Below are 26,997 nucleotides of genomic sequence, written 5' to 3'. Positions count from 1 at the left end.
TATATTAATGGTATTAATGATATACACTATTCTTTATGTGTCGTTTTCAGTTCAGACACAGAGTGAAGTTTGAAGGAATGGAATCTCCACCATCTAGATCATCCCAGTTCTCCCAGTTTTCCCAATTCTCCAGTTCATCCATGCCCAGCAGTCCCATCAGTCCAACAGGACCACGTCCAGCTTCCTCCTCTTCCTCCTCTTTATCCTCTGAATGCTCCACCCTCTCCGACAGCCCTGATCTCCAGCAGTACCTTCAGCAGCGTCTGCTGCCCTCTGTGGACAACCTCCTCGCCGGCTTCGATCGCGTCAACCAGCTGACCGACGACGTCTTGGACATTGAGCTCCAGCTTCAGAAGTTTTGCAGCAGAATGGCTGAGAAAAGAAGAAAGCTGAAGGAGCTGCCACCGTCACTGCCACAGCCACTGCCACAGTCACTGCCACAGCCACTGCCACAAATGTCTCAAAACCTCCTAGAAGTTCCCCAACACACATCTTCACACCAGGATGTGCCTCAGATCCTCCCTCGCCGGCGCGGTACCCACTCCGAGTCGTCCATCTGCCTCATCTCCGGGCCTGTCACTCTTAACACCGCTCATCCTGGGAGGCAGGTTTGGCAGCAGGGTCCAGCTGCCACGCTCGAAGTGAAGAACTTCCCCAGACGCAGAGCCTGGCACTCGGGCTCCTGTCACTCAGCAGATCCCACTCAGAGGTCTCCAGTGTCTCAGAACCCGGCAGCGGTTCCGGCGAGACCTCGCAGTGAGGAGCGCGAAAGGAGCGAAGCGAGAGAAGGCCTGCCAATTAAAAGAAGAGCCTGGCACCCTGAAGACTGCGAGATGGAGAAGGACCAAATCTGCCCTGAGAATACCACTGAGACGAGAGTTGGTAGTGTTGATTAAAACTGCGCCTAAAAATTAGTGGCACACCGGCAAATACGATTATAAGAAAGGAGGACAAGGTTAACTAAAGGACGTCCCTGTCGGGGACACTGCATCAAATTAAAATTAGTCAACAAAATGTCAAAAAAGCAGAATGTCCTCTTCATAAGGAATCAGTACTGGCACCTTTTTAATACAAACTATAATGGGCTTATATACTTATATACTATATAATGGGCTTATAACTTCAACCAAGTTAGTTCCGACCCTGCAATGGGACTGACTGAGAGGCGTTTTATGAGTACCGTTATCAGCCGGTAATGCACTCTCCATGGCTGTGACCAAAACAGCTCCCTATTTACTATTTAGGGCACTATTGAGTACGTCTGCCATTTTTCTCTGAGTGTCCAAATCGTAAGTTGGAAATTTGAACGTGATTTTGAGGACACTATAAACTCCCATAATGCGCCATGATTTATAGTAAACATTGCTGCTTACTACGCTAGCTGCTTCCCTTTATAGCATACGGTTATAAAAAGGAGGACATGGTTAATTAAAGGACGTCCCTGTCAACAAAATGTCCAAAAACAACTTAGTTCCTACCCTGCAATGTGATTGGCTAAGAGGCGCTCTATAAGGATCGTTATCAGCCAGTAATGCACTGTAATCAAAGCTCTCCACGGCTGTAACTGAAATAGCTCCCTATTTACTATTTAGGGCACTATTGAGAATGTCGGCCATTTTTCTCAGAGTGTCCGAATCATAAAGTGAAATTTGAAAGGGGATTTAGAGGGCACTATTAGCTCCTATAATGCACCATGATTTATAGTAAACATTGCTGCTTACTACGCAAGCTAAATTTGTCCCAGAATGCATTGTGAGTCTCGCTAATAAAGCCACAGACATCCAAAAAACTGAGCGAACAGTGAGCAGTCAGGGTTGCCAGATTTTTACACAGGGATTCAGATGAAACCGATTTACTGTGTAAAACTTGTTTTAAATCGGCTGAGAAAACGGCTGATGTTCAGCATATTAACAATATTACAGGGTTTATTCCAACATGATCTTAAAAAAACACCTTAAATATCTTAAATATCACCAATTACAATATATATATATATATATATATATATATATATATATATATATATATATATATATATATATATATATATATATATATATATTCAAATGAATTTATCTGCATGTTTTTATTATATAATGTATTTGTTTGGTGCATTGTATAGATCAGACACAGCAGTGCTGCTGGAGGTTTTAAACACTGTGTTTAATCTCTCACTGTCCTCCACTCCTCTCCACACTCCTACCTTTTTTTTAAGTCTTTCACTTATTAATAATTCCAATGTAATAATAGCCAAACTATATTTTAGGTGAACATTTTTGAAGATTTGAAGATTCATTTAATCAGACAAAAATGTTTCTATGAGTTTAATGGGTCTATAGAACAATTGCCTTTACCAAAAAAAAAACTTTAAAGAAGATTTCTTTAAGGGAATATATTACTTACTGTATATAATGTGGAATGTAATAAAAAGAACAGACAGATATACTGTACTTTATTACCTGATTTTCTACAGTTATTAAATTGTAGTTAAAACACTTTTGGGAAGATTCGTTGACGCACTCAGATCAAATGAGTCAGATAACTCTTTTTTTTTTTTTTTTGTAAAATGATTGCTCCAAAGTGTTTATTTTTGTATTTTCTTTGTTTTCTTTTACACACTGTTTTAATAAAAAGTTTTCTTGAATTAAATGATTGCAGCATTTTTATCATTTTTAGAAATTTTTAGAAATTTTGCCACAGTATAAAGTACAAACAACAGATTCAAATAATGTCAAAACATGAAAATCAAGAAAAATAAGGAAATAGGTTTCATCATGACTTCAATAAAGTATAACAAAGGCTTTTTAAAGTAAACAAGAAAAAGTTTAAAGTTACCTTGAGGCATTTTTTAGGGTTCTTTTGTTCAAAACTACAGTCTCAAAACAGTTGAAGAACCCAGAAATAAGAACAAGTCACCAAGTTGCAAGTTACAAGTTCATTTAAAGTCGTAAACTTAAATATTAGCAATATTTCACACCAATAAAGCATTTTATTAAAAGTATATTAAACTTAAATCAATCCTAAATATTTGTAAAATTGGAATTTATTTATTAAAACTAAAATAAACTAGTTGTATGTATACATTAAAATGGGATTTAAATTAAAGCGATAGTCTCTGAATTTTGAAGGAGCTAACCGTATTAGTGAATCTCAAAAAATTTTAATTAAAGAATATCATTGAAAAGTTACTTTATTTCAGTAATTCAGGTCAAAATGTGAAACTTATATAATATATATATAGTACTAATATATATACTAATATATATATATATATTACACACAGAGTGATACATTTTAAGCATTTATTTCTTTTATTGTTGATGATTATGAAGCTTACAGCCAATGAAAACCCAAAAATCAGTGTCTTAGAAATTTAGAATATTATACAAGACCAATTGGTACTTTTGTCAGTGTGGGCAGTGTGCCAAGTCCTGCTGGAAAATGAAATCCACATCTCTATAAACGTTTTCAGCAATGAGAGACATGTAATCTGCTGGTGTTGATCCACTGTGTTTTATTATCAAGTCTAAAGTCAGTGCAGTTTTTTGTTTTCCCACAAAATCTTACAGCACTTCATATCTTACAGCTTCCCTCTGCTGCTGACAACTTTTATGGAGATCTTTGTGCGTATTTCATTTTCCAGCAGGACTTGGCACACTGCCCACACTGCGTATCAAAACTACCAATGGGTCTTATAATATAATATTCTAATTTTCTAAGAGACTGATTTTTGGGTTTTCATTGGCTGTAAGCTTCATAATCATCAACAATAAAAGAAATATAGGCTTAAAATATATCACTCTGTGTGTAATACAGCTATATATATATATATATATATATGTATATATATATATATATATATCACGTTGAATTCATTTTGTTCAATTTAATCAGACAAAAACCCTTATGCATTTATAAGTTTCATTGATCTATAGAACAATTGCCTTTACCAAAAATGGTATACAAAAAGGGATTTTTAAAGGGTATACATTTCTCACTGTTTATAAAGTGAAATGTAAGAAAAAGAATAGACAGATAGACTTTGTTCCCTAATTGTGTACAATTAATAAACTGTTGTTAAACAACATTTGGGAAGATTCCTTGACGTGCTCAGTTTAAATGAGTCAGATAACTATTTCTTTTTTAATATGATTTATCCAAAGTATGTTTAACTGAATTTTCAATGATATTCTAATTTTATGCGATGCACTAGTACACTCTAAGAAAAGTAAGTACAGATTTGTACTTAAAAGAGTACAAAGCTTGTCGCTGGGGCTGTACCTTATATTGAGGTACAAAAAAGTACCTTTCAGTGAAAGCCCTTTTTTGTACCCATGGTTTTTGTGCCAGTAAAGATTATAAAGATTATAAACATTATCATCAACTAAATATGGCTCAAAAACTTGATGATGCAAAATTGACTGGCTTTCAAATAAAAAATGTGCAATTAAAATATATATTGTTAATTAGTACAGTGATACAGAATACTGAATGTACCTTTTGGCTGCAGGTTAAATGGTACAAATTTGTACTTATTGCTGTTAAAAATTACTTTGTACTTCAGAGGGAACAAACCTGACCCTGTAAAGACCAATATTGTACCTTGGAGGGTACAATTATGAAGAGTGTACCTCTGAGTACAAAAAAGTACTCATATCGTACCTCTGTTTTTTAGAGTGTATATAGATTTGCTGGTGTGTAGACGCATTCATGTATAATACATTTCTGAGAAGACAAGGTACGATTTTGGGGTAATTTATACGTAGTTCTTCAAAGCACAAAGGAATCTTTGTAACAAAACTCAATATCTCTATTTCCTTCATGACTAAATAATAAATAATACCAAATACAGACGTTCTGTACAGCAGAATGCGATATCTGTCTGCACGTACCCAACAGATCTGGCCTCATATCCTGCACGTATTTCCACGTATTTCCACATAGTGAATTGCTACTAATCTTAGATTCTGAATAAGACTGTATGTTCCAAGTCCTATTGACACTGTCTAGAGGACATCAGAATTTACTATTTACACTTATTCCAGCCTTATCGCTTATCAGGTTAGGAACTGCCCTCACCTGGTCTTTATCAGGCGGGAAGGTGGACGCTCAGGTGTATATAAGGCACCGGACCCTCGGCAGGTTCCTCAGCCCTTGGGTTCAGTCTACAGATCAGAGTGAAGCAGCCGTGATGAAGTGGGCCGTGGTCCTGTGCGCCGTGCTGGCGCTCTCCGAGTGCAGCGTCAGGTAACACCATCCTTCACCATTCTGCCTTATATACAGTAGCTCTGAAAAAAAATGAAGAGATCACTTCAGTTTCTGAATCAGTTTCTCTGATTTTGCTATTTATAGGTTTATGTTTGAGTAAAATGAACATTGTTGTTTGTTTTATTCTATAAACTACAGCAACATTTCTCCCAAATTTCAAATAAAATATCGTCATTTAGAGCATTTATTTACAGAAAATGAGAAATGGCTGAAATAACAAACAAAAAAAAGATGCAGAGCTTTCAGACCTCAAATAATGCAAAGAAAACAAGTTCATATTCATAAAGTTTTAAGAGTTCAGAAATCTTCAAATATTTGGTGGAATAACCCTGGTTTTTAATCACAGTTGTTTTCATGCATCTTGGCATCATGTTCTCCTCCACCAGTCTTACACACTGCTTTTGGATAACTTTATGCTGCTTTACTCCTGGTGCAAAAGTTCAAGCAGTTCAGTTTGGTGGTTTGATGGTTTGTGATCATCCATCTTCCTCTTGATTATATTCCAGAGATTTTCAATTTGGTAACAATCAAAGAAACTCATAATTTTTTAACTGATCTCTTATATTTATCAGAACTTTCCCTGCTTTGAAAAGTACCAGTTTGCAAAAGTTTGGAAACACCTTAAATCCTGTGTTTTTTCATTATTTTAAAATGTATTGTAGTTTTATACTAAAGTCAATTAAAAGGAAAAACATCTCTCATTTAACAACTTGCTTAGATGATCAGTTTTGCACATCTTCTGCTGGATTTTCTCAGTCAGTTTTATGAGGTAGAGTCTCCTGGAATTCAGGCTTTCAGTTAACAGCTGTGCTGAACTCATCAAGAGTTAATTACTTGAATGTCTTGCCTCTTAATAAAGTGTTTGAGAGCATCAGTTAAAGTAAAGTAGTGAAGAGGTAGAGTTACAGGTATACAGTGAATAGTGAATATTTGAGTAATGTTCGAATCCAGATTATGAGAAGCAAGAACTACTCAACTAAATAAAGAAAAAAGTTCATTTTATTTTTTTTATAAGTAAGTATCCTTAAGTAAATTTGCAAAACATACCATCAAAAATGTTATGATGATGAAAATGGCACTCATCAGGACCACCCCAGGAAACTAAACCAGCCTCAGAAGCCACAAGTTAACAGCTCCCCAGATAAGAGCACCTAAATACTATTTTGTTTTAAGTATTTTGGTTTGTTTAACACTTTTAAGTTACTACATGATTCCTTATGTGTTCTTTTATAGTCTAAATCACTTTACTATGTATTTATAACATAGAAAAAACCTTAACTGGTACTGTGTATAGATATTTCAACACTTTTTTACCCCTTAGGTGATACAAACCCTTTAAAAATTATAAAAATTATAAAGTTATTTACATTCTAAAAAGTTTGAGAGCTTTGGAGACTCCTAAAAAACACTTGAAGAAGCTGTATTGTATAAGTTCAATTTTAAGAGGAATCAGCCACAAATTCTGCATGATTGAAAATAGACACTAGAAAACCATAAAGAAATGTAAGGTTTGGAGGACAATGAAATTATTAATTTGTATTTAGGAAAATATTAATTTTTAAATGTGAAACGTTCCGTAAAGTGCCAATTTTAGGATTTTTATTCATTACATTTTGACAGTTGCAGATTTACTGCTATATTTTTCATTTTTATTACAAATACAATTAAGAATTTCAGTAAGGTTTCTTGTCAAACATTGAGCCTTTATATGTAATGCTTAAAGAGAAAAATGCTGGGGTTTTAAGGGGTTAAACAGATGTAAGATGGGACAGGTTTTAAAATTTTGTTTGCAAAAATATTATTTAGGTCAGATTTGTTGATTGGTCTGGTACAGTACATTCACAAATAACTGACAAAGCAATATTTTTACATTACATTACTGTAGATACACATATATTGCACTTCAATATATTGCAGGGTTCCTCTGATAAAGGGGAAGAGCGCCCGTGAGTCTCTGGAGGAGAAGGGTATGTGGGAGCAATACAGGAAGTTGTACCCCTACAACCCCATGGCCAAGTTCACCCAGAACTACGCTGTCGGATACGAGTCCATGACCAACGACGCTGACGTAAGCAGCTGTTTCACAATCAACTGGATAAATTGTCCAATTTTTCATTTTTTTCAGTACTATATACCCTTAACTCTCTTCACATGGGTTTAAACACTTTGATGTCAAATTGACAACAAGCTAAATATGTATGTTTGCCCATTTCCATACATTTTAAATGTATTTTAGAAATAAATTGTCATATATCTCTTCTCCATATGAGAATATGCCCTATTATCGAGGATACATTGGGTTTAAATTCTGTTAAAAATGTTGGCGTTTAGGAATTGGGAGCTTTACAGTGTCACTTTTTCCAAAGCGACTTACAATAATGATGTACATTTAGCAAAAGAGAGTATAGAAGTTCAAGGTAAAACATTTTAGACAGGGACCAAAGGAGGCCAAATGAAAATAGTGGGATAGAGGAGAAGTACTGTATTAGAAGTACCGTATTTTTCGCACTATAGGGTGCACCGGATGATAAGGCGCATTATGCAACACTAGTAAGGAACAGGGGTGTCGCCATGTTTACCTTCTAATTCAGCAGGTCTCATCGCTTTGGAGTGGGGGAGCATTAAACTAAGTTAAGTAAAGCTAAGCTAAGCGAACAAAACTGTAATTCTTAAAAAACACTTAACATTAATGCTAATGCTGCTCCAGCAGTGCCAGCTGGGGTTAGCAGCAGGCTACAAAGCGATAATACTCACTTCTGAATGGCAAAAGAGCTAGCACTTAGCGTGGTTAGTGGCTGATGCTAATGCTGTTCCAGCAGTGCTAGTTGGGGTTAGCAGCAGGCTACAAGCCGATAATACTTGCCTTTGAGCTGCAAAAGAGCTAGCGCTTAGCGTGGTTAGTGGCTAATGCTTATGCTGCTCCAACAGCGCCAGCTGTGTTTGGCAGCAGGCTACAGACCAATAAAACTCACCTATAAATGGCAAAAGAGCTAGCACTTAGCGGCTAATGCTAGTGCTGCTCCAGTCTCAGTGCTGTATAACTCAGTACTTTAGTGGAGTGGCTTTACTGATCCTTAATACCTGACTGGTAGAATTCATATATAAGACGCCTCGGATTATAAGGCACACTGGCAATTTTTGGGGAAAATTAAAGGATTTTAAGTGCACCTTTTAGTGCTAAAAATACAGTAATTAGTTTGTTAGAGGTGTTGGGAGAGTAAGTGCTCTTTGAAGAGCTCAGTCTTCAGGAGTTTATTAAAGATAGTGAGAGATTCTCCTGATCTGGTAGTAGAAGGTAGTTAGTTAGAGGTGTTAGGAGAGTAAGTGCTCTTTGAAGAGCTCAGTCTTCAGGAGTTTATTAAAGATAGTGAGAGATTCTCCTGATCTGGTAGTAGAAGGTAGTTAGTTAGAGGTGTTAGGAGAGTAGGTGCTCTTTGAAGAGCTCAGTCTTCAGGAGTTTATTAAAGATAGTGAGAGATTCTCCTGATCTGGTAGTAGAAGGTAGTTAGTTAGAGGTTTTAGGAGAGTAAGTGCTCTTTGAAGAGCTCAGTCTTCAGGAGTTTATTAAAGATAGTGAGAGATTCTCCTGATCTGGTAGTAGAAGGTAGTTAGTTAGAGGTTTTAGGAGAGTAAGTGCTCTTTGAAGAGCTCTGTCTTCAGGAGTTTATTAAAGATAGTGAGGGACGAGGAGATTGAGACTGAGTCGATGGTTATGGTGAATAATAATAAAAACTTGTTTTCTCTCTACAGATGTCTTACTATGGTGTGATCTCCATCGGGACTCCTCCTCAATCCTTCGTGGTGATCTTCGACACCGGCTCGTCCAACCTCTGGGTGCCCTCTATCTACTGCGGCAGCACAGCCTGCAGTACGTATCACTCCTCCATACATCATCACTCCTTTCTGCTGTATCCAACTCAAACAACTCAAACAGAAACCAGAAAAAAAAGTTTAAGAAACTTCTAAAAACCTTGAAACTTGAACAATGACGACAAGACACAAAGGTACCATCAGTCACGATGATGTTGGTGTTACTGTAGAGAAGAAGGGTGAAGAAGAGCGAGGGAACAGGAGAATGGTTTTCAGCTGAAAAGTGAAATAGTGAAAAGATGCAGTTCAGTGCAGATTCAGTGAGTGTATCTTAAAAAAATTCAAGGATTTACCCAATGAATAGGTTTTTATAAGAGGAATTTGGTGTGGAATAAAGGACGGTTTGAGCAGATAGATGAGTGACATTGAGTTTAGAATATCTAATAATACTGTAATCAATTAAATTTTATATTCACATTTATTTACCTCAAACTTGGACCACCTAGAACTAATTCTAACCTTAACTTTAGCCTCAAACAAAAGCCTAAATCCTATGAAAACTGTTGAGTTTCAAAGTCTACTATTCGAATATTGGGCTTTTTGGGTTTATTGTAAGTTTTCTGATGCAGGATTTTACCTTTTCTTTTCTACACATTACAGCCAGCCACCACAAGTTCAACCCTTCACTCTCCAGCACCTACCAGAGCAATAACCAGCCACTCTCCATCCAGTACGGCACTGGCAGCATGACTGGCTTCCTGGGATACGATACTGTTTCGGTGAGAGTCTCTAGCTCCTTTATTTTACAGTTAATTCGGTACAACTTCTTTCTATTGATGCTGTATTGGAGGCAAAAGTGTGAGTAGAGTTTGACAGTGCAAGTATATCAGTAGTGCAGGTATTGGGTGTGTAGTGCAAGTCCGTTGGAAAGGGTCCAGTACTGTGTGTATTGTAGTGCAGAGTTTCAGTACTGTATTGGTGGGGGGGTGGGGGGTCAGGATGCTGAGTGAGTGTGTGCTTGGGGCAGGATTGGGATGGGGGGTAGAGCAGGAAGAGAGTTCAGCATCCTCACAGCCTGATGGATGGGGCTGTCTCGCAGTCTGCTGGTCCTTGCCCGAGACTCCGCAGTCTCCTCCCTGATGGCAGCAGGCTGAAGTCCTTTGGACTTTATTCAGGTCTAATCTGGTGGCATGTTCTCGCTCTTCTCTCTACAGGTTGGTGGTATTCAGGTTCCTCATCAGATCTTCGGACTGAGTCAGACCGAGGCTCCATTTATGGCTCACATGAAGGCTGACGGTATCCTGGGTCTGGCCTACCCCCGCCTGGCTGCTTCCAACGCACAGCCCGTCTTCGACAACATGGTGCAGCAGGGTCTGGTGGCGGACTACTTCTCTGTCTACCTCAGCAGGTAAAAAAAAACGTTTGGTTTGGACACCCCTAACACAGTAATACACACACACATGTAATTGCACATTGCAAATTTTACATTATTTCAACCATTTGTCTGCCAATATGTTAAATATACATAATATTCAATGGCAGTTATCACTTTGCGTGTCCATTTTTTGCTGTTTTTTTCTGGTGAAGTCAAAATTATATTTATGAACAAACCAATAGAAATGTAGTAGTGGATACAGGGACGTAGCAGCAAATTCTGGCCCCTCTCAATGTCAGTGGGCCCCTATCCATGCCAGTACAAAAACAGGATTTTCATAGGTCCCTTTCCCTACTCGGGCTCTGGTTAGTCAGGTCCACTTTTCCCCCCACTACCACACCCATGTGTGGATATTATCTACAGAGGCACAATTCTAAACATGTTAATGCAGAATTACACACACATGTAATTGCACATTGCACATTTTACATTATTTCATACATGTCCTCCAAAATATTACATTTTCATAATTTCCAATAAAGCCATTCTTGTAAGTACTGTTCCTTGTATGTCCATTTAGTTGTTGTTTTTCGTCTTTGGCATCATGTGAAAGTGGTGGAGTCAATATTTATTGATAAATAGACCAATAGAAATGCTCCAAAATGACCTAGAATCAAAACTTCCATGTTGACGTCCACTGAAAATATTGATATATTTTTCTCTTTCTTCTGTAAAGTAAAAGCTATTTTTAAGAAGTTTGCACATCCCCGGTCAAATGATGCATTGTGGATTTTTTAAGTGTGTATAAGTATATATCATCTAGAGAGACACAATTCTTAACATGTTATTGCAGAATTATACATGCATGTAAATGCATATTGCACATTTTAAATAATTTCATCCATTATTACATTTACATATTTTCTATAGCGAATTACTGTATATACCTTAACTATGTTAATGTTCAAATCATGTGAATCTGGTGGAGTTAAAATTAGAAATGCTGCAAAGTGGCTTCTACTAAAATTTAAAAAGCAGAAACTTACAGTAAAAGTACAAATCGATCTACTGTCAAATTGCAATTTTTGAGACTTGTTTTTGCTTGATAGCAACTAATGTCTAAATACATGACCTTCCCAGCTAAGAGAGAACATTATAAGAAGGTTTAACAACATAATTTTTAAGAAATATTTTTTATGAATTCCTAGAACTCATAGATTGTGGCTTTAAATATGACCTTCAGTATTTGTCATTGCTTTTCTTTGCTCTGTTCACAGCAAATCTCAGGCCGGAAGTGAGGTTATTTTCGGTGGCTACAACCCCAACCACTACACCGGCTCTCTGGTCTGGATCCCTTTGTCATCTGAGACCTACTGGCAGATCACCATGACCAGGTAAAGATGGTACCTCACTAACTACAGTACGTTCTCCCAAACTAAAGTAAAGTCCCAAACCAAAAATTCCTAAAATATCTAATTTCATTGATTTCTGGTGAATCTGATTTTGGTGACTGATCTGTTTTTTTCCCAGTGTCACCATCAACGGACAGGTGGTTGCCTGCAATGGTGGTTGCCAGGCTATTGTGGACACTGGCACCTCCCTGATTGTTGGTCCCAACAGTGACATTGCCAGCCTCAACTACTATGTTGGCGCCACAACCAACAATGGAGATGTGAGTAAAACAGCTATAAACACTAAATATTAGTGCGAAAACAGTGTTTAAAAACTCCAGCAGCACTGCTGCACTGTTTAATCCACTCACTGTACCAGCACTGCAGTGCTGAGAATAACCACCCACCACCAAAATAATAATAATAATAATAGCTGCTCTGTGGTGGTCACCCAAAAGCAGTGTGAAAGACTAGTGGAGAGTACCAAATATCGATTTCTTGTTTGGTTTTCGTGTTTTGTTTTGCATTATTTGAGGTCTAAAAGCACTGCATCTTGCAAATAAATGCTCAAAATGATTTTTTTAATTTTGAATTTAGGAAAAATGCTGTCAGTAGTTTTTAGAATCTGTATATGTTGCAAAGTTATAATTATATATATTATATAGTTATAATTTTCTATGAGATTAAGTTACATTTCTTTGCTCTATTTAAAGATACTTAACGCTCCTCAGACATATGTTTTGTAAAAGTGACCAATTTGGAACCATTATGGAACCAATTTTTTTTTCTCTGGCATTGCTTAAAGAGCCAATTGTAGCCACTTTATTTTTCCAAAATTTCCAAAACTAAACAATACATAATATAATATGACATTAGGAAAACATTGGGGGCTTTTTGGACATTTTTTGGTGGGGAGGGGGTTATAACAAATACAAATTATTATTATTTATTATTATTAACTTATTGGGTAAGTTTCCCAGACAGGGATTCATTCTGTTGTAAAATGTTTTGATTTACTTTCAATTAATAATCTCCATTTAAAATGCTGTGTAGTCAAAAACTAGGCTTAATCCCTGCCTGGAAAACTGTCTTATTAAATATTAAATTAAATCTGAATTAAGCTTTAGTCAGTAACGTTCTAATGGGCCTTTTAGAAGACATTAAGTGGCCAGGATCTACCTGAACATAACTAAACAAGGCCTCCATTCTGTTTTAAAGAAATGTTGTACTAATAATGTCCATGCAGATGCTTAATAAATTAACATATATGATAAAATTATAACCTAGATTTAACCGACTAATTGCCGTTTTGTCTTCTTTCAGGCTGTGGTGAACTGCAATAACATTGCCAGCATGCCAGTCGTGAGCTTTAACATCAACGGCCATTCCTTCACTCTGCCTGCCTCAGCGTACACCACCCAGGTGAGCACCACCCTGTTACCCCACCATATATACCTTTATCATATCAATATAACGGCCGGCTCAAAGTGATCTAGCAGTCTTAAGAGCTGCCACTATGATCGGGAGATCGCTGCTCCAAATCCTGGTCATGCAGCTTGCCATCAACCAGAGCCCCGAGAGAGCACAATTGGCCTTGCTCTCTCTCTGGGTGGGTACAGTACAGTAGATGGCGCTCTTTCCCCTCATCACTCCTAGGGTGATGTGGATCAGCACAAGGCTGCGTCTGTGAGCTGACGTATCAGAACTAAAAATACAAGCTATTTAAACGTGTCCAGGATTTCTCTGTCCATCCTGTCACTTTGAGATTGCCCCACCCCTTTATCATGTTAATTTAAATAATTTTAGAAAATATGAAATTTAGTAGCTTTAAAACAGTCACCATGAACAATTAAACATGTCTGCAACTCAAACACATTTCTATAAATATAAAATATCAAATTTTTGCATAAATTGTCCTCCCTGTTATGCATCTTGCTGTGAATAGGTGGACACATGCATGACAGGCAACAAACGTGAAAATAAAAAGTGATCCAGCTGGAAAACTGTATTAATACTATTATATACTGTATTAAAAATTTGGGTAACCTTTTTTAAAATGTTATAAAGGACAAAAGTCTTGGTATTCCCAAAAATAACCCAGATCATCAATAAAATCAAAGAAAATCGTGGTGCATCTTTAGGAGATAAATAATAATAAAAAGTTCTTATTTTTATTTTCTGACCGTATTTTTCTTTATCACTCTTTGCTGTTTGTTTCCTACAGTCTTATTACTACGGCTGCCGCACCGGCTTCGGTAACGGCGGCTCCAGCCTGTGGATCCTGGGTGACGTGTTCATCAGGGAATACTACACCGTCTTCAACAGAGCCAACAACTCCGTGGGTCTGGCCAAGTCTGTGTAAACACCCGCATCTAATCTGTAGATCATGTTAATAACCCCTGATATAATCTGAAGAAACAGAGCATGAGATTATTAATTCTGACCTGAGTCATAAAGTGATAAAGTGACATTACAGCACTGTAATAAAATGATTTGCTCTAATGCGCACACTGTGAGTGTTTAATTTTCTCTTTCTGGGTTCATCAGCAGTGTATAAGCAGTGAAATTAATTTGAGGAGGACGCATAAGAACTGGATGATGTTTGGTGAAATGCTACCAGATATTAAGATTCTAAAAGACTTACCTTTTTTACTGAGTGTCATATAGCTTTAATAGAGACAATAAATGGTAGTGTAGCTCTATTTTTTGTTGCAAATTACAATCTGGAAAGAGGAAAAGGTTTATGTGTGGACTTGATTGCTGCCAGTGTGATGCAAGCATGGGGCATTCTCAGTGCACGAGTGCAGCAGGGCTGGACTGGGACAAAAAATCGGCCCTGGCATTTTTGGTTTAGACCGGCCCCTCATAATTAGCGGAGAACAACTGACTTGTAATTTAAGTACAGAGAAGCATAATGTATCATCAACATATTAAATATAAGAATGTTAGTGTTTATTGTTAACTCCACCATTTTCGTCTGCTCTGTGTAGTTCAATTAATTTTTACAAACAGGGCTGCTATATGAACTGTCTTAAAATCATTTCACACAGTTTTTCTCTTATTTACTGTGGGCATACATTTTGCTAATATTACTTATAATTATATATATATATATATATATATATATATATATATATATATATATATATATATATATATTACACTTACTTTACTCATACTTAAATTGCAAAGCTTTTACCTATCATTTATCAGTTTTAAAATCTGTTATTTCACTTGTTTAAGTGTTTTTTAAAACATGTTGAACCACAGCATAGAGGCTACAAATTCAAACTGGAGCCTTTCAACACAGCTTTAACCTAAATATCTAAAATGCTATGATGCAGCCAAACATAGACACTTGCTGCTAATCCAGCACTTCTCAGTCTTGCTATGTAATGCTATGTAAATACCAATGAATATTTATACTAATCAATGGCCATTACTAACGTTACCCCATCACCTCAAACTCCCAGTGTTATCTGTTTCCCGCTCAGTCTGTCCCTTGCCTGCATCGCTGGCTGCTGCTCCTGTCTTCCCAAAGGACACGGAGGCTACAGCAGCAAACATGTCTGTGATTTTTACACATTTTGTTTCATCTACAGTGAGAATTTTCAGTTTCTTCGCACGTAATTTCTCCGCACCTACTTTCTGCGGCCTCTGTTTCTCTGTGCTGCCTCTCCTTTAATATACGCGCTCAACACTGAAGTATAGTGGGAGTTACTGCGGACCACGCAGAGATAGGGTGGGGCCGCTTTCGTCCTATATCCTGATTGGTTCAGTCCACTGTCTATATTGAAAATGGGCCAATGGGCCGCGCCCCTCTATATTGTGGGCCGGTCTCTCAGAAAAAAAGGGAAGAAACAGCGTTGGCCCCTGAGGACTGTCGGCCCACCAGGAAAATGCCCGGTACGCCCGATTACCAGTCCAGCCCTGGAGTGCAGCCATGTCTATAGTGAACTTGGCTGGGCGAATCACATTGTTTAACACCAACCCCTTTCAATTTGGTCCTGCCTGTGTAATACACTAAGCCCAAAAAAAGTTGGTAACCCTTTACAATAAGGGTACATTAATTAACAGTTTTTACCACAGAAAGTCTTAACTAATTATAATTAACAGAAGTTAAGACCTTATTAAACATTATTAAATTTTTAAACTAATTTCTCAGTTACGTATTATTTACAACATTTATAACCCTCCTACTATCATCAGATTTACTAACACCCTTTATTCTCTGGATCAATATGATCCCAGCAATTCAAACGTCTACAAAATTATTATAATTTAATTTATATTTACATGTTTGCAAAGTTTATTTGCGAGTTACTTTATATTTATTTAATAAATTATCAGCGGTTCTGGCATTATTATAATGTTTTATTAGTGTTATATAAGTTTGATAAGTGTTGTGTTGGTAGATCAGGACCTGAAGTGAAGGGACTTTTAGAGAAAGATTATAAATAAATATGTATATATTAAAAATAATTCACAACATTTAATTTGTAAGTGCTGATTTCATCAAATTATGAAAATTACAATAAATTTGAATCACAACTAGGTCAACCATTTTTTAGAGACTTTAAAGATTGAATGGGTTAAATTAAATATAATAGGAGGGTTAAGCATTACAATTTAGTTATGTTTAATAATGTATTAACCAGTGTCAGTTAATAAGTAGTTGATACATTACTTAACCATTTAACTATGTTTATTACTGTTGTAAGGACTATTATTGTAAATTAATTGGGACTCTTATTGTAAAGTGTTACCAACAAGCTATAACCACTGGCTATTGAAACACGCTGGTCTGTGGCCCATTGGATATTATATTTACTGACACTGGGCTGGACCAATCATATTATGAAACACCAAGCCCCTGTGTTCAGCGCAACATAGGATGAACATAATGCTATCTATTAGGACCTTCTGAGATGGAGAGAAAATGCTGAGAAAACAGAGAAACTTGCTCTTCAAAGTCAAAGTCAAAGTCAAAGTGGTTTTTATTGTCATTTCAGCTATATACAGAGTACACAGTGAAACGAAACAACGTTCCTCCAGGGACCATGGTGCACATAAACACGGTGTAGACAGAACAGTAGTGCAACAGTACAAAAGTGCAGACAGACAATACAACACAATACAGACAAAGAATAATAAATAACAAGACAGTGTGCAAATTATGCAGTGTGCAAAAAGTGTGCAAAAAAGACCAGTGAGGTAGTAATTACCTCTATTACACAGTGTGCAATAGAGTCCAGTGAGGTAGTAGGGTTTTTAGTGCTTTCCATTTTCTGGGGTAAGTGGGGTAAGAGTGTGTGTGCATGTACAGAAAAACCATCAGTTCAGTCTCTGCAGTTGAGGAGTCTGATGGCTTGGGGGTAGAAGCTGTTGCAGAATCTGGTCGTGCTGGACCGGATGCTGCTGTACCTTCTTCCCGAAGGCAGGAGGGAGAACAGTTCGTGTGAGGGATGGGTGGGGTCATTCACAATGCTGGTTGCTTTGCGGATGCTGCGGGTGGTGTAAATGTCCGTGATGGAGGGGAGAGAGACGCCGATGATCCTCTCAGCTGTCCTCACAATACGCTGGAGGGTCTTGCGGTCAGAGACGGTGCAGGTCCCAAACCAGGCAGTGATGCAGCTGCTCAGGATGCTCAGGATGCTCTTCAAGCAAACACTCATAATTATACCAAAATTACCATGGCTAATGACAGTGGTGGTGGTGGCAATGGCAGTTCTGGCAGTGGCATTTAGTAGATATGAATATGTAGTAGAACCTGTGGTACACTGGACTGTTTTTAAAACACTTTTAAATTTCTAAAAAGGTATTTTGGCAAATATATGGCCAAGTTACCACCATTGGCTATTTATAACACACTGAAAATATGCCCAGGACAGTACTTTTATGTTGTCTGTTCTGAACTAAGTAGTAGATATGAGAACTTTTTTTAAACCATCATTTACCAACAATAACAGTTAGTCAGCAGGCAGAATTCTAATTATATCTTAATCTATGTCTTATTGTCTATGTTATACCAATGCAGCTTTGTGCTCCTTTACTTGAGAGTTCAATAATTCTTTCCTTTATTTCTAAAGCCACCATTTATCTACCATGAAAAGTGAGTCTTCGTTCATCGTTCGGATTTTGTTATTTGGCCATTAGTTGTTTAACTATCCTAGCATCAGCATCTGATCCATCATATCTCATTCTATCCCTTCTATACTATGTTCCTCTCATGATATTTGGCATGTTTTTGTGTTTTATTTAGTTTAAAAGTCTCTTATTTAAGCTATGCTTTTTGGTAAGTTTCCTTACCTTGCATCCACTCTCATGTCCATTCACATAAGCCGTGCATTAAAGCTTCATTTCACCAGACCACTAGATGGGGCTCACGCTGCACAGTCCATGAGTGTACCATGCGTGTACTTTTTCATGTACATCTTTGAACAGTTTGTTTGCCCAGGCACTGAAAAAAAGACTCTGCAGTAGGCTTTCACACTCAGTATAGAAAAGCCAACATTAGAAGAAGGGACTGTTTGCATGGCAACGTGTTGAGCCTTCAGGGCGCCTGAGATTTGTGTGTGATTTGTCCAGACTTTAACGTTCCATTACAAACTGTACTGAACTATACTGAACAACTGAATGGTTTTGGAAAAAAATGGATTTTCTATATTTTTTAAGGGCCTATTGAGCACAATGCACAATTACAGCACTAGTAACAGACTGATTGCTATGGTTTACATGTACTTAGCTACATTTTAAGCTTGGGGCCATCATCACTAGAGTCCACAAAGTAACCCAAAGCTGTTCTATTCCCATGACCGTTTAGACGGCTTTGCATTGAGTGTACATGCAGGGCCTTTCTCAACCTAATGACAGCCACCATAAGCGGATTACAGACTGAGCTTTAGCACTGTGGCTGCAGGGAAAGGGCCGGCCCAGCTCTCGCGCCCTCTCTCTCTCTCTCTCTCTCTCTCTTTCTCCCTCTCGCACCCTCTCTCTCTCTCGCCCTCTCTCTCTCTCTCTCTCTCTTTCAGCCTCGTTCTGCATTATGTAAGAGCACAGAGGCAGAGGATGCAGGCATGATATAACAGGAGCACAGAGTATATCCTGCCCGTCCCTGTATAACCCTCTATTTCTGCCACCCGGCCCCAGATCCACCCCCCTCCCCCCGCAGTCTGTCTGCTTCATATTCTCGTTCTCCTTTAGGCCCTGCTAGGCTCCTCCAGGCCAAAGCTCTGGTCTGGAAAACGCACTAATCTCTCTCAGCAGAGGGCAACACAGGGCACCGTCAACCACTGTACCACATACTGGGTCTCCTTGTGGTCAGAACGATTTACAGTCACAGCTGTAGAACAATGACAGCAGAGGCTGAGGTCTCAGAGTGCTGTTTTCCCTTATTATTATTGTTTGGTATAATTTTATGTCTAATTTATATCCCATTTTATCCCCAATTTTACTCAGCCAATTACCTAACCCATACCTGTCAAGTTTTGGATTTAAAAATAAGGGAAATTTCGCCGTCCTGCTTCGAGTTGTCCCACCAGCCCAATCGAGATTCAGGATCCCTTACATTTTAAGACAGGTTTACAAGAAATCTAAAATATCCACCTGTGAACCACTTACAAACTACGTTTAGATTATTAGAATCTGATCGGCCTACCTTTGTTGACACTGAAATGCTGTGGACATTCCTACATATCGTCACTGTCCTATGAAAGACACTTATCTCCATTTTTGGTGATTTTTAGTTTTGAACAGACAAATTGTCCCTTACAATGTACCAACATTTCTTGATGAACGGACCAATAGAAACTCTTCAAAATGACGTAAAAATAAACTCTTTTTACATTGACTTTCACTGAAAGTTTACAAGGTTTTATCTCTCTCCTGTAAAGTTGCTGTTTTGGAGATGTAAGGGCTGGTGCCCGGCCTCAGTGTCCTCCAGGGCATCAGAGGGCGCGCCAGGCCAGCGCCGAGGGCTAATTGGCTAATTATCAACACCTGCTTTCAACAGCTTATAAGCAACGCCAACTAGCCACTCGGCGCTGGATCTTTGAAGCTCGTGAGAGCGAATCTATATAATAATTATATATATATATAATATTATTATATAATATTAATATATATCCTATTAATATATATATTAACGATTATATATTAATTATTATTATTATTATCCTTTTTTTCTTGGGTTTACCTGCTTCGAGATCTACTGCTCTGCACTTGGATTCTACAACCTTCTGGGCTGGAGAGCTACCGCTCCCCAACCCCCTTACAGGAGATAAGTGTTTTTCATTGGAGAGCGACGATATGTAATTCTTATAATGTTTTCTCTAAATTAAAACACTTTTCTATAGATATTTACATAAAGTTTTCACTTTTTTGCATCCATCCATCTCTCTGATTTGTTGTTCCAGAGTCGTTCCCGCTGTCTGCACTAACCTCGTGAGAATTGCCACTTGCAGCAGCCTGGGTTTTAGGTCTCGTGAGATTAGTGACATTTCAGTTTGGAGAGGCAAAAATGTAATACGGGAAATTTACAGGAAAACACTAATACAGGAGGACAGCAGGAAAGAGAGGTAAAATACAGGAGACTTGATAGGTATGACACAACCTACTCATTAGGACTTCCCCCATCACTAGTGGTGTCACAACACCAGGAGGGTGAAGGCTAAAACACACCTCCTCCAATACATGTGAAGTCAGACTCTTTTTTTTTTTTGAGCTGCTGCTGATGCAGCATTACTGAGTAGCATCACAGCACTAATGCTCGGTTCTGATGTATTAGCTCACAGATGCAGCCTTGTGCTGATCCACATCACCCTAAGAGTGATGAGGGGAAAGAGCGCCATCTACTGTACCCACCGAGAGAGAGAGAGCAAGACCAATTGTGCTCTTTCAGGGCTCCGGTATCCGATGGCAAGCTACATAAACAGGATTCGAACCGGTGATCTCCTGATCATATAGTGGCATCACTTAGCCCGCTGGACCACTCTCCTTTCCATTTACCTTCTTATTTTACAATCTTTCTTACAATCTTATAGACCACTGGTGGATTCAAGGGGTGCAAACACACAGTAATGTTTCTGGAGTTTTTAAACACATGTTCTCAAATGTTAGCGTTGTGAGAAAAGTTTTAATAATGCTTTAATAACCATTATTTTGTCACATATTTGCCTGAAACATGGTTTCTGTAACACTACAGCTTACACCTTCTTAAAACATTTTCAAAACATTCCTAAATGGTTGTATAACATTTTCTGTTAGCTGGGTTCTTGCAACAATCTATTTGTGCCCTTCTGCTCATCTCCCACACATATTAGACAATGTCTAAAATCAGCCCTTTTCAGTAGAGTAAATGCAAGGGGGATGCAGTAAAGAATAGGGTTGAAGAAGTTCCTACTTATGGATTAAATGTGATGTAGTTATAGAGTGGGTGCGCAGTGTTTTTCCCCCTTCCTGGATAGGATGCATTCAGGAGCATCATGGCTCCCATCAAAACTCGTTTCATTTTACATCTGTCTACTCTAAAGTATATCCATGTCTGGTAAAAGAAATAGATGTCTTGCTTGCTATACAGTGTGTATTGTTAGCATTGCCCACGGGGGACTAAATGATTGCTAAAGGCATGTTGAGGTGAGTTAAGGTAACGTCTGAACACATTACTGCCACTTATTCAAATATGTTTTCCCCTCTTTACTATACTACAGATTGCTTAAAGCTTACAGTTTGAAAGAGAGAAATCTTAAGGATTGCAGCTTTAAACTGTCTTAAATTCTTAAACTATACTTTTAGCTTATCCCCTCTAGAATGCACAGGCCCCAATGTCGTACAGTAGGTGCCCTTGTTATTTCTGAGTACAGCCTGAGTCCACCACTCTGGACAGTCTGAGAGAGTCTGAAAGCTGACTGCCCCCTCCGCCCTGTTGTGGGCCTTCATGTTCTCCTTTTACTTCCCACCCAAATCTGTCAAAAGTTCTGAGCTTTCTGAAGTGTCTGATCTTCTACAGCCTCCAGTCCTGTCCCAGTACTGGCCCATGTTCCAGTACTGGCTCACTCTGTACACCCGGCTTCACGCTCCCCTCTGCCTGCCTGTCCTCACCTGACCCGCGAGAGTGGAGCCAAGGACTCGCGGATTGGAGGGGGAGGCTCTTACGTAAGGGGCTTTTCATGTGCGCATTACTAAATGAGTGACTGAGTGTGTGTGTGGATAAGTGAGTGAGTAAGCTAGAGAGAGAGAGAGAGAGAGAGAGAGAGAGAGAGAGAGAGAGAGAGAGAGAGAGAGAGAGAGAGAGAGAGAGAGGAAGAGAGGAAAAGAGAGAGAACTGCTGTCAGGATCAATTCATTTCTGATTGTTTGCAAGCAAGCGGAGGAAGGAGTGGCTGCACTCAAAACATTTTTCATACAGCTTTCATTCTCCTCATTCATTCCAATAGAGTCGAGTATTCATAATATAGAGAACCAAGGAGCCTTATGGATCAATATATCAATACAACATGCGCAAACACTGTGTAACAGAACATTTGAATCAATATTTACAATAATGGACCGATTATTACACACCCTAAAAAACAGAGGAACGATATAAGTACTTTTTTGTACTCAAAGGTAAACTCTTCATAATTGTACCCTCTAAGGTATAACATTGGTCTTTACAGGGTTAGATTTGTTCCCTCTGAAGTACAAAGTAATTTCTAGCAGCAATAAGTACAGATTTGTACCATTCAACCAGCCAAAAGGTACATTTAGTATTCTGCATCTCTGTACTAATAACCAATATTTATTTTAATTGCACATTTTTATTTGAAAGCCAAACAGTTTTGAATCATTAAGTTCTTGACACATATTCAGTTGATGATAAATAATGTTTATAATCTTTACAATCTTTACTGGCACAAAAAAACATAGGTACAAAAAAGGATTTTAACTAAAAGGTACTTTTTTGTACCTCAAAGGCACAGCCCCAGCGACAAGCTTTGTACTCTTTTAAGCACAAATCTGTACTTATTTTTCTTAGTGTGCACATATAGAAGAACGTTAACCTTCACTTTAAATAACTCTTTATACATTTCATACAGTTTAGTTTGATGTAGGTACATTTTTGCCAGCATATCTGCAGTGCTGCCTGGTTAAGTTGAATAATTATATTAAAGCTGATGTTCATAAGAGAGAGAGAGAGAGAGAGAGAGAGAGAGAGAGATCAGTCAGTAAATTCACTTCAACTATACATTTTGTTTTTACTATGGGTGAATGAGCTGCTAAGGTCTGAGTTTCCTCTTCTGAAGTCTCCATTGCTCCACCAGCTGCTCGCGTTCAGTGAAACTGAGCCGGATCCTATTTTAGAGGCAGTACGTGTGACGTAAGTACGTAAAGACACGTGACATGGCCAGAAGAAGAACTCCCGCGAAAAGCGACCTGAAACCCCAGTTTTTAGAATAAATATTCTAGTTATTAGGCTTAGCAGGGATGGTCGTTCTAGCACACTGTTACCATTAAACACAATATTTTATCCATATTCTTCTCCACTCAGAAATGCCTCTGCTTTCAGTTTAGAAACTAAAATAATACGGACTGCCACTTATAAGTTGACATATACCTTTTTTACACGTTAGAACAAGTTAAAATCACCAGCTCTATTCTCTATTCCAGTTTCAGTCCTTTTCAGAACAAGCTGTTTGTTTAAGGGCTCTGACACTTTTATGCAAATAAGCTGTTGCTATCCACACCCCTAATTTACACTGAGCGTTTACCAAACGTTACTCTTAGCTTGTGCTAAATGGCAAAACGCAAACAAGCTAGTTCATGCTTAACTGTGACAGAAGCACAAAACTCATTATTTAAAAACACTTACATCTTTCTTGTCTGCTGACTTGCCATTGAAAGTAGGTACAGATCCCTCCCTCAGACGAAGCATGGTGCTCAATCAACAGACTGAAATGGCATTTCTTCAACTGATCTAGTTGGTGGGGCTCTGGTGTGGGCTGACGGTTGAGTGGCATATGATTCCTGACACCAGAACGGAAAACAGATAAATATTTATTTGGTGCTTGGAGTGTTATAGGGGCAGTCAAGACCCAAGTGGAAATACAAAAGCATTTTTGTGCTATTATTACCTAAAGCTCTGATTTTAAATAATTCAATAATTTACACATCAATATTGAATTAACGATTAAATAAAAAAAATATTCTAGCATCCTAGAATTCCCTGTACATTTTATCATCTTGGTATACACACATGTTTACTTTATTTTTGTTTGTTTAATTTTTTATTATTAATTTATTTTGTATTGAAAAATAAAATTAAGAAAAACAAAACTTAACAATGTAAAATATTATGATTATTTTCAAAATATTACGACCCTTTGCAATTTCCTTTGGGATCATTAAAGTGCTATCTTATCTTATCTTAATCTCGAAATATTACGTTTTTTTCTTGTAAAATTATGACTTTAATCTCGAAATATTACGATTTTATTTTAGTAATATTAAGACTTTATTTTTGCAATAACACAACTTTAATCTCAAAATATTCTGACTTAAGTCTCAAAATATTACTTTATTCTTCTAATATTACTACTTTTAATCTTTTAATCTTGAAATATCACAACTTTATTTTTGTAATATTTTTTCTCAATTTTTTTCTTGAAGTAAATTGTTAGAAAAGGTCTAAGACTCCGCCATAGGAACTGTATTTTATTGATATTATATTGATCCAGTATAAAAAGGGTTAAATCCAGTGATATATTATATTATATTATATTATATTATATTATATTATATTATATTATATTATATTATATGATATTATATTATATTATATTATATTATATTATATTATATTAGTTAGCAGGGTGTAGTAATGGACAGCAGCAGGTGGGGCTGGGCGTTTTCCCGCCCCTTTTTCTGTTTGTGAGAAACTCTGCTGTTTGTGCCTCAGAGATGAGCTGTTTCTTCTGTGGATATTTGGTTAAAATTCACTTAAAAATTAGTTTTTACAGTGAAATACAGCAGAAACTGAGCCACAGAAGGAATATTAGCAGGAATATTGGCGTTATTTTATTAAAAGCTGCGTTTTTGAGAGCTTTTCAGTCGTTAGCTTCGTTCCTAACTGAGGTGAGTTTTCCTCAGCCTTCTAGAAAGTTCTTTAGCTAGGTTAGGCTAGGCTAGCTAACTAGCTTAACTAGCTAGTTAACCTGACTGTTAAAAACGATAGGTTAGAAAATGTGGGAAAATAAAACATAATAAGCTTATATTTCATTGATATGCTGAACTACATGTGTATTTGACAACTAAAAACCTAGCCATATAAATTAGGTTAGCTAGGTTAACTAGTTATGTGCTGTTTGGTTGCTAATGCTATAGCGATTTGCGGTTAGCATGTATGCTAACGAGGTTTTGACTGGGGGATTTAATCCCACAGTGGTCAAATGTAGTTAAGGTAAGTTAAGGTAGGTAATAGTTAGGCACTGTAAAACAAAATATGTAAATTTAAAGTAAAAGTGTCAGTTTTTAATAGAGAAAAATGTTTTCTTGCTTTATGGAAAAAGTCATTTTTGTGAATAAGCACACCACTCTGTAACTTACTAGTAGGTGAGGTATGAATCTGAACCTCTGTGGTAAAATTAGCCTAAATAGTTAGCTAGCTAACTACACATTATATTACTTTATATTTTAGATAACTTGCACCACATTTTACTTTTATGTGGTTTTATTATTATTATTGATGTTAAAAAGTTGATTACATCTACAGTATGTATGTGTTAGTTTGATAATTAGCTGTTAAATACAACTTAATGCAATGGATATTGCAGTATTTATGTGTATTAGATATATCTCAGTAATGGCAGTATATTTTATGTTTTGCTATATTTTCCACATATTTTCTAACTCTATATTTTTAACAATGTGAAATAACAGAAAAATATTTAAAAGTTAATATTTGTATAGTTTTAACTGAATTTTGTACATATGTGATATGTTTTTGACAGTATTCATCAGTAAAGGTACAGAAAAAATATATATTTTTATATCCAATTGTAAAATTACAGAAATTTTCTGTAATTTTTAAGTAACCTTAATGAAACTGCCAGTATGTTTTCTTTTTTGAGAGGAATGATTTTTTTTTTTACAGTGTAGCTAGCTAACTTTGCTTAAAAAATGTGTTAACTTTTTGAAAAATCAATAAGTACGTATATAAAAATACAAAGCAAATTATAAATGATATTCACACAGTTCAGATGTTGTTGTTTTCAGGAAATTCTAGGATATGTAAATATACCTTCAAAGTAAATATTACTAGATATTATATCTTACTTTGTATTTGACCATGTTTTTTTTTATCAGAAATGTAATGAATCTTTCCAATTGTCTTTCTTTCTACTAATGTCCTGTTTTCTTGATTTATGGAAAAAAAGTATTTTTTGTGAATAAGCCCATCACTCTTTAACTTACTCATAGGTCAGGTATGAATCTGAAACTCTGTGGTAAAATTTGTCTAAATAGTTAGCTAGCTAACTACATAACATATTACTTTATATTTTAGATAACTTGCTCAACAATTTACTTTTATGTGGTTTTTATTATTATTGGTGGCCTAAGGTAACTTAAACTAAAAGTTTAAAACTAGCCAAATAAGTTAATTACATCTACAGTATGTGTGTTAAATTTGATAATTAGCTGTTAAATAAAACTATATGCAATGGATTTTGCAGTATATATGTATTAGATAAGACATTTAAAATGAGTATTTGTTCAATTTTGAACTGAATTTTGTACATATGTGATCTATTTTTACGCAGCATTTATCAGTCTTTTTTATATGGACTAGGTAATAAAACCTGCCCATACATTTTCCTTTTTTATGAAAGGATTTTTTTTGCAGTGTAGCCAGCTAACTTTGCTTAAAAATGTACCAACTTTTTGAAAAAAATCAATTACTGGTAAAAAGTGAATTTTATGGCCAGTGACTGGTGGGATAATGTAACCTATAGCATACCAATTTAACATTCGCCTTTAATACGGTCATCAAATCAAAATTTTGCGTATTACAGGCTAATTATCACTATCTAGTAATGTACAACACTCATCCCTTGTAAAAACAAAATATATATACATTTTCTTATAATTGTAGGTCTGTCACGATAGCACATTTTTGTGG

General features: G+C 36.9%; 2 protein-coding genes and 1 long non-coding RNA gene across 4 annotated transcripts in view; all 3 read left to right on the top strand.

Moving 5' to 3' along the window:
- The window catches only part of pkd1b (polycystic kidney disease 1b), an 87,770-nt gene extending 85,788 nt beyond the window's left edge, over nucleotides 1-1,982 (top strand). For both annotated transcript variants that reach the window (XM_049464640.1, XM_049464639.1), the window contains exons 42-43: nucleotides 51-1,703; nucleotides 1,813-1,982. In XM_049464640.1, the coding sequence (XP_049320597.1) occupies nucleotides 51-896 (846 nt within the window). In that variant the 3' untranslated portion in view covers nucleotides 897-1,703; nucleotides 1,813-1,982. The remainder of the gene's footprint in view (nucleotides 1-50; nucleotides 1,704-1,812) is intronic.
- A 3,159-nt stretch (nucleotides 1,983-5,141) lies between these two features.
- On the top strand, nucleotides 5,142-14,352 carry LOC125781213 (pepsin A-like). Its single transcript, XM_049464650.1, has 9 exons — nucleotides 5,142-5,247; nucleotides 7,186-7,336; nucleotides 9,019-9,136; nucleotides 9,739-9,857; nucleotides 10,293-10,486; nucleotides 11,731-11,847; nucleotides 11,984-12,125; nucleotides 13,168-13,266; nucleotides 14,069-14,352. Exons 1-9 carry the CDS (start codon nucleotides 5,192-5,194, stop codon nucleotides 14,204-14,206), a joined length of 1,134 nt encoding a protein of 377 aa, XP_049320607.1. The 5' UTR covers nucleotides 5,142-5,191; the 3' UTR covers nucleotides 14,207-14,352.
- A 10,368-nt stretch (nucleotides 14,353-24,720) lies between these two features.
- Nucleotides 24,721-26,997, top strand: part of LOC125781217 (uncharacterized) — a 16,595-nt gene continuing 14,318 nt past the window's right edge. The window contains exon 1 of the long non-coding RNA XR_007424432.1: nucleotides 24,721-24,953. This is a non-coding gene — a long non-coding RNA (uncharacterized LOC125781217). The remainder of the gene's footprint in view (nucleotides 24,954-26,997) is intronic.

The sequence above is a fragment of the Astyanax mexicanus genome, chromosome 15, assembly GCF_023375975.1.
Source record: "Astyanax mexicanus isolate ESR-SI-001 chromosome 15, AstMex3_surface, whole genome shotgun sequence".
NCBI lineage: Eukaryota > Metazoa > Chordata > Actinopteri > Characiformes > Acestrorhamphidae > Astyanax > Astyanax mexicanus.
The sequence above is the reverse complement of the archived record's forward strand: the minus strand, read 5'-3'. Positions and strand labels throughout refer to the sequence as shown.

What these genes read in the sequence shown, in the direction of transcription:
- LOC125781213 (XM_049464650.1), top strand. Translation starts at nt 5,192, where the DNA reads ATGAAGTGGGCCGTGGTCCTGTGCGCCGTGCTGGCGCTCTCCGAGTGC. An exon ending in TGGCAGATCACCATGACCAG is followed by an intron (nt 11,848 to 11,983) that starts GTAAAGATGGTA and finishes TTTTTTTCCCAG; the next exon opens with TGTCACCATCAACGGACAGG. An exon ending in CCTCAGCGTACACCACCCAG is followed by an intron (nt 13,267 to 14,068) that starts GTGAGCACCACC and finishes TGTTTCCTACAG; the next exon opens with TCTTATTACTACGGCTGCCG.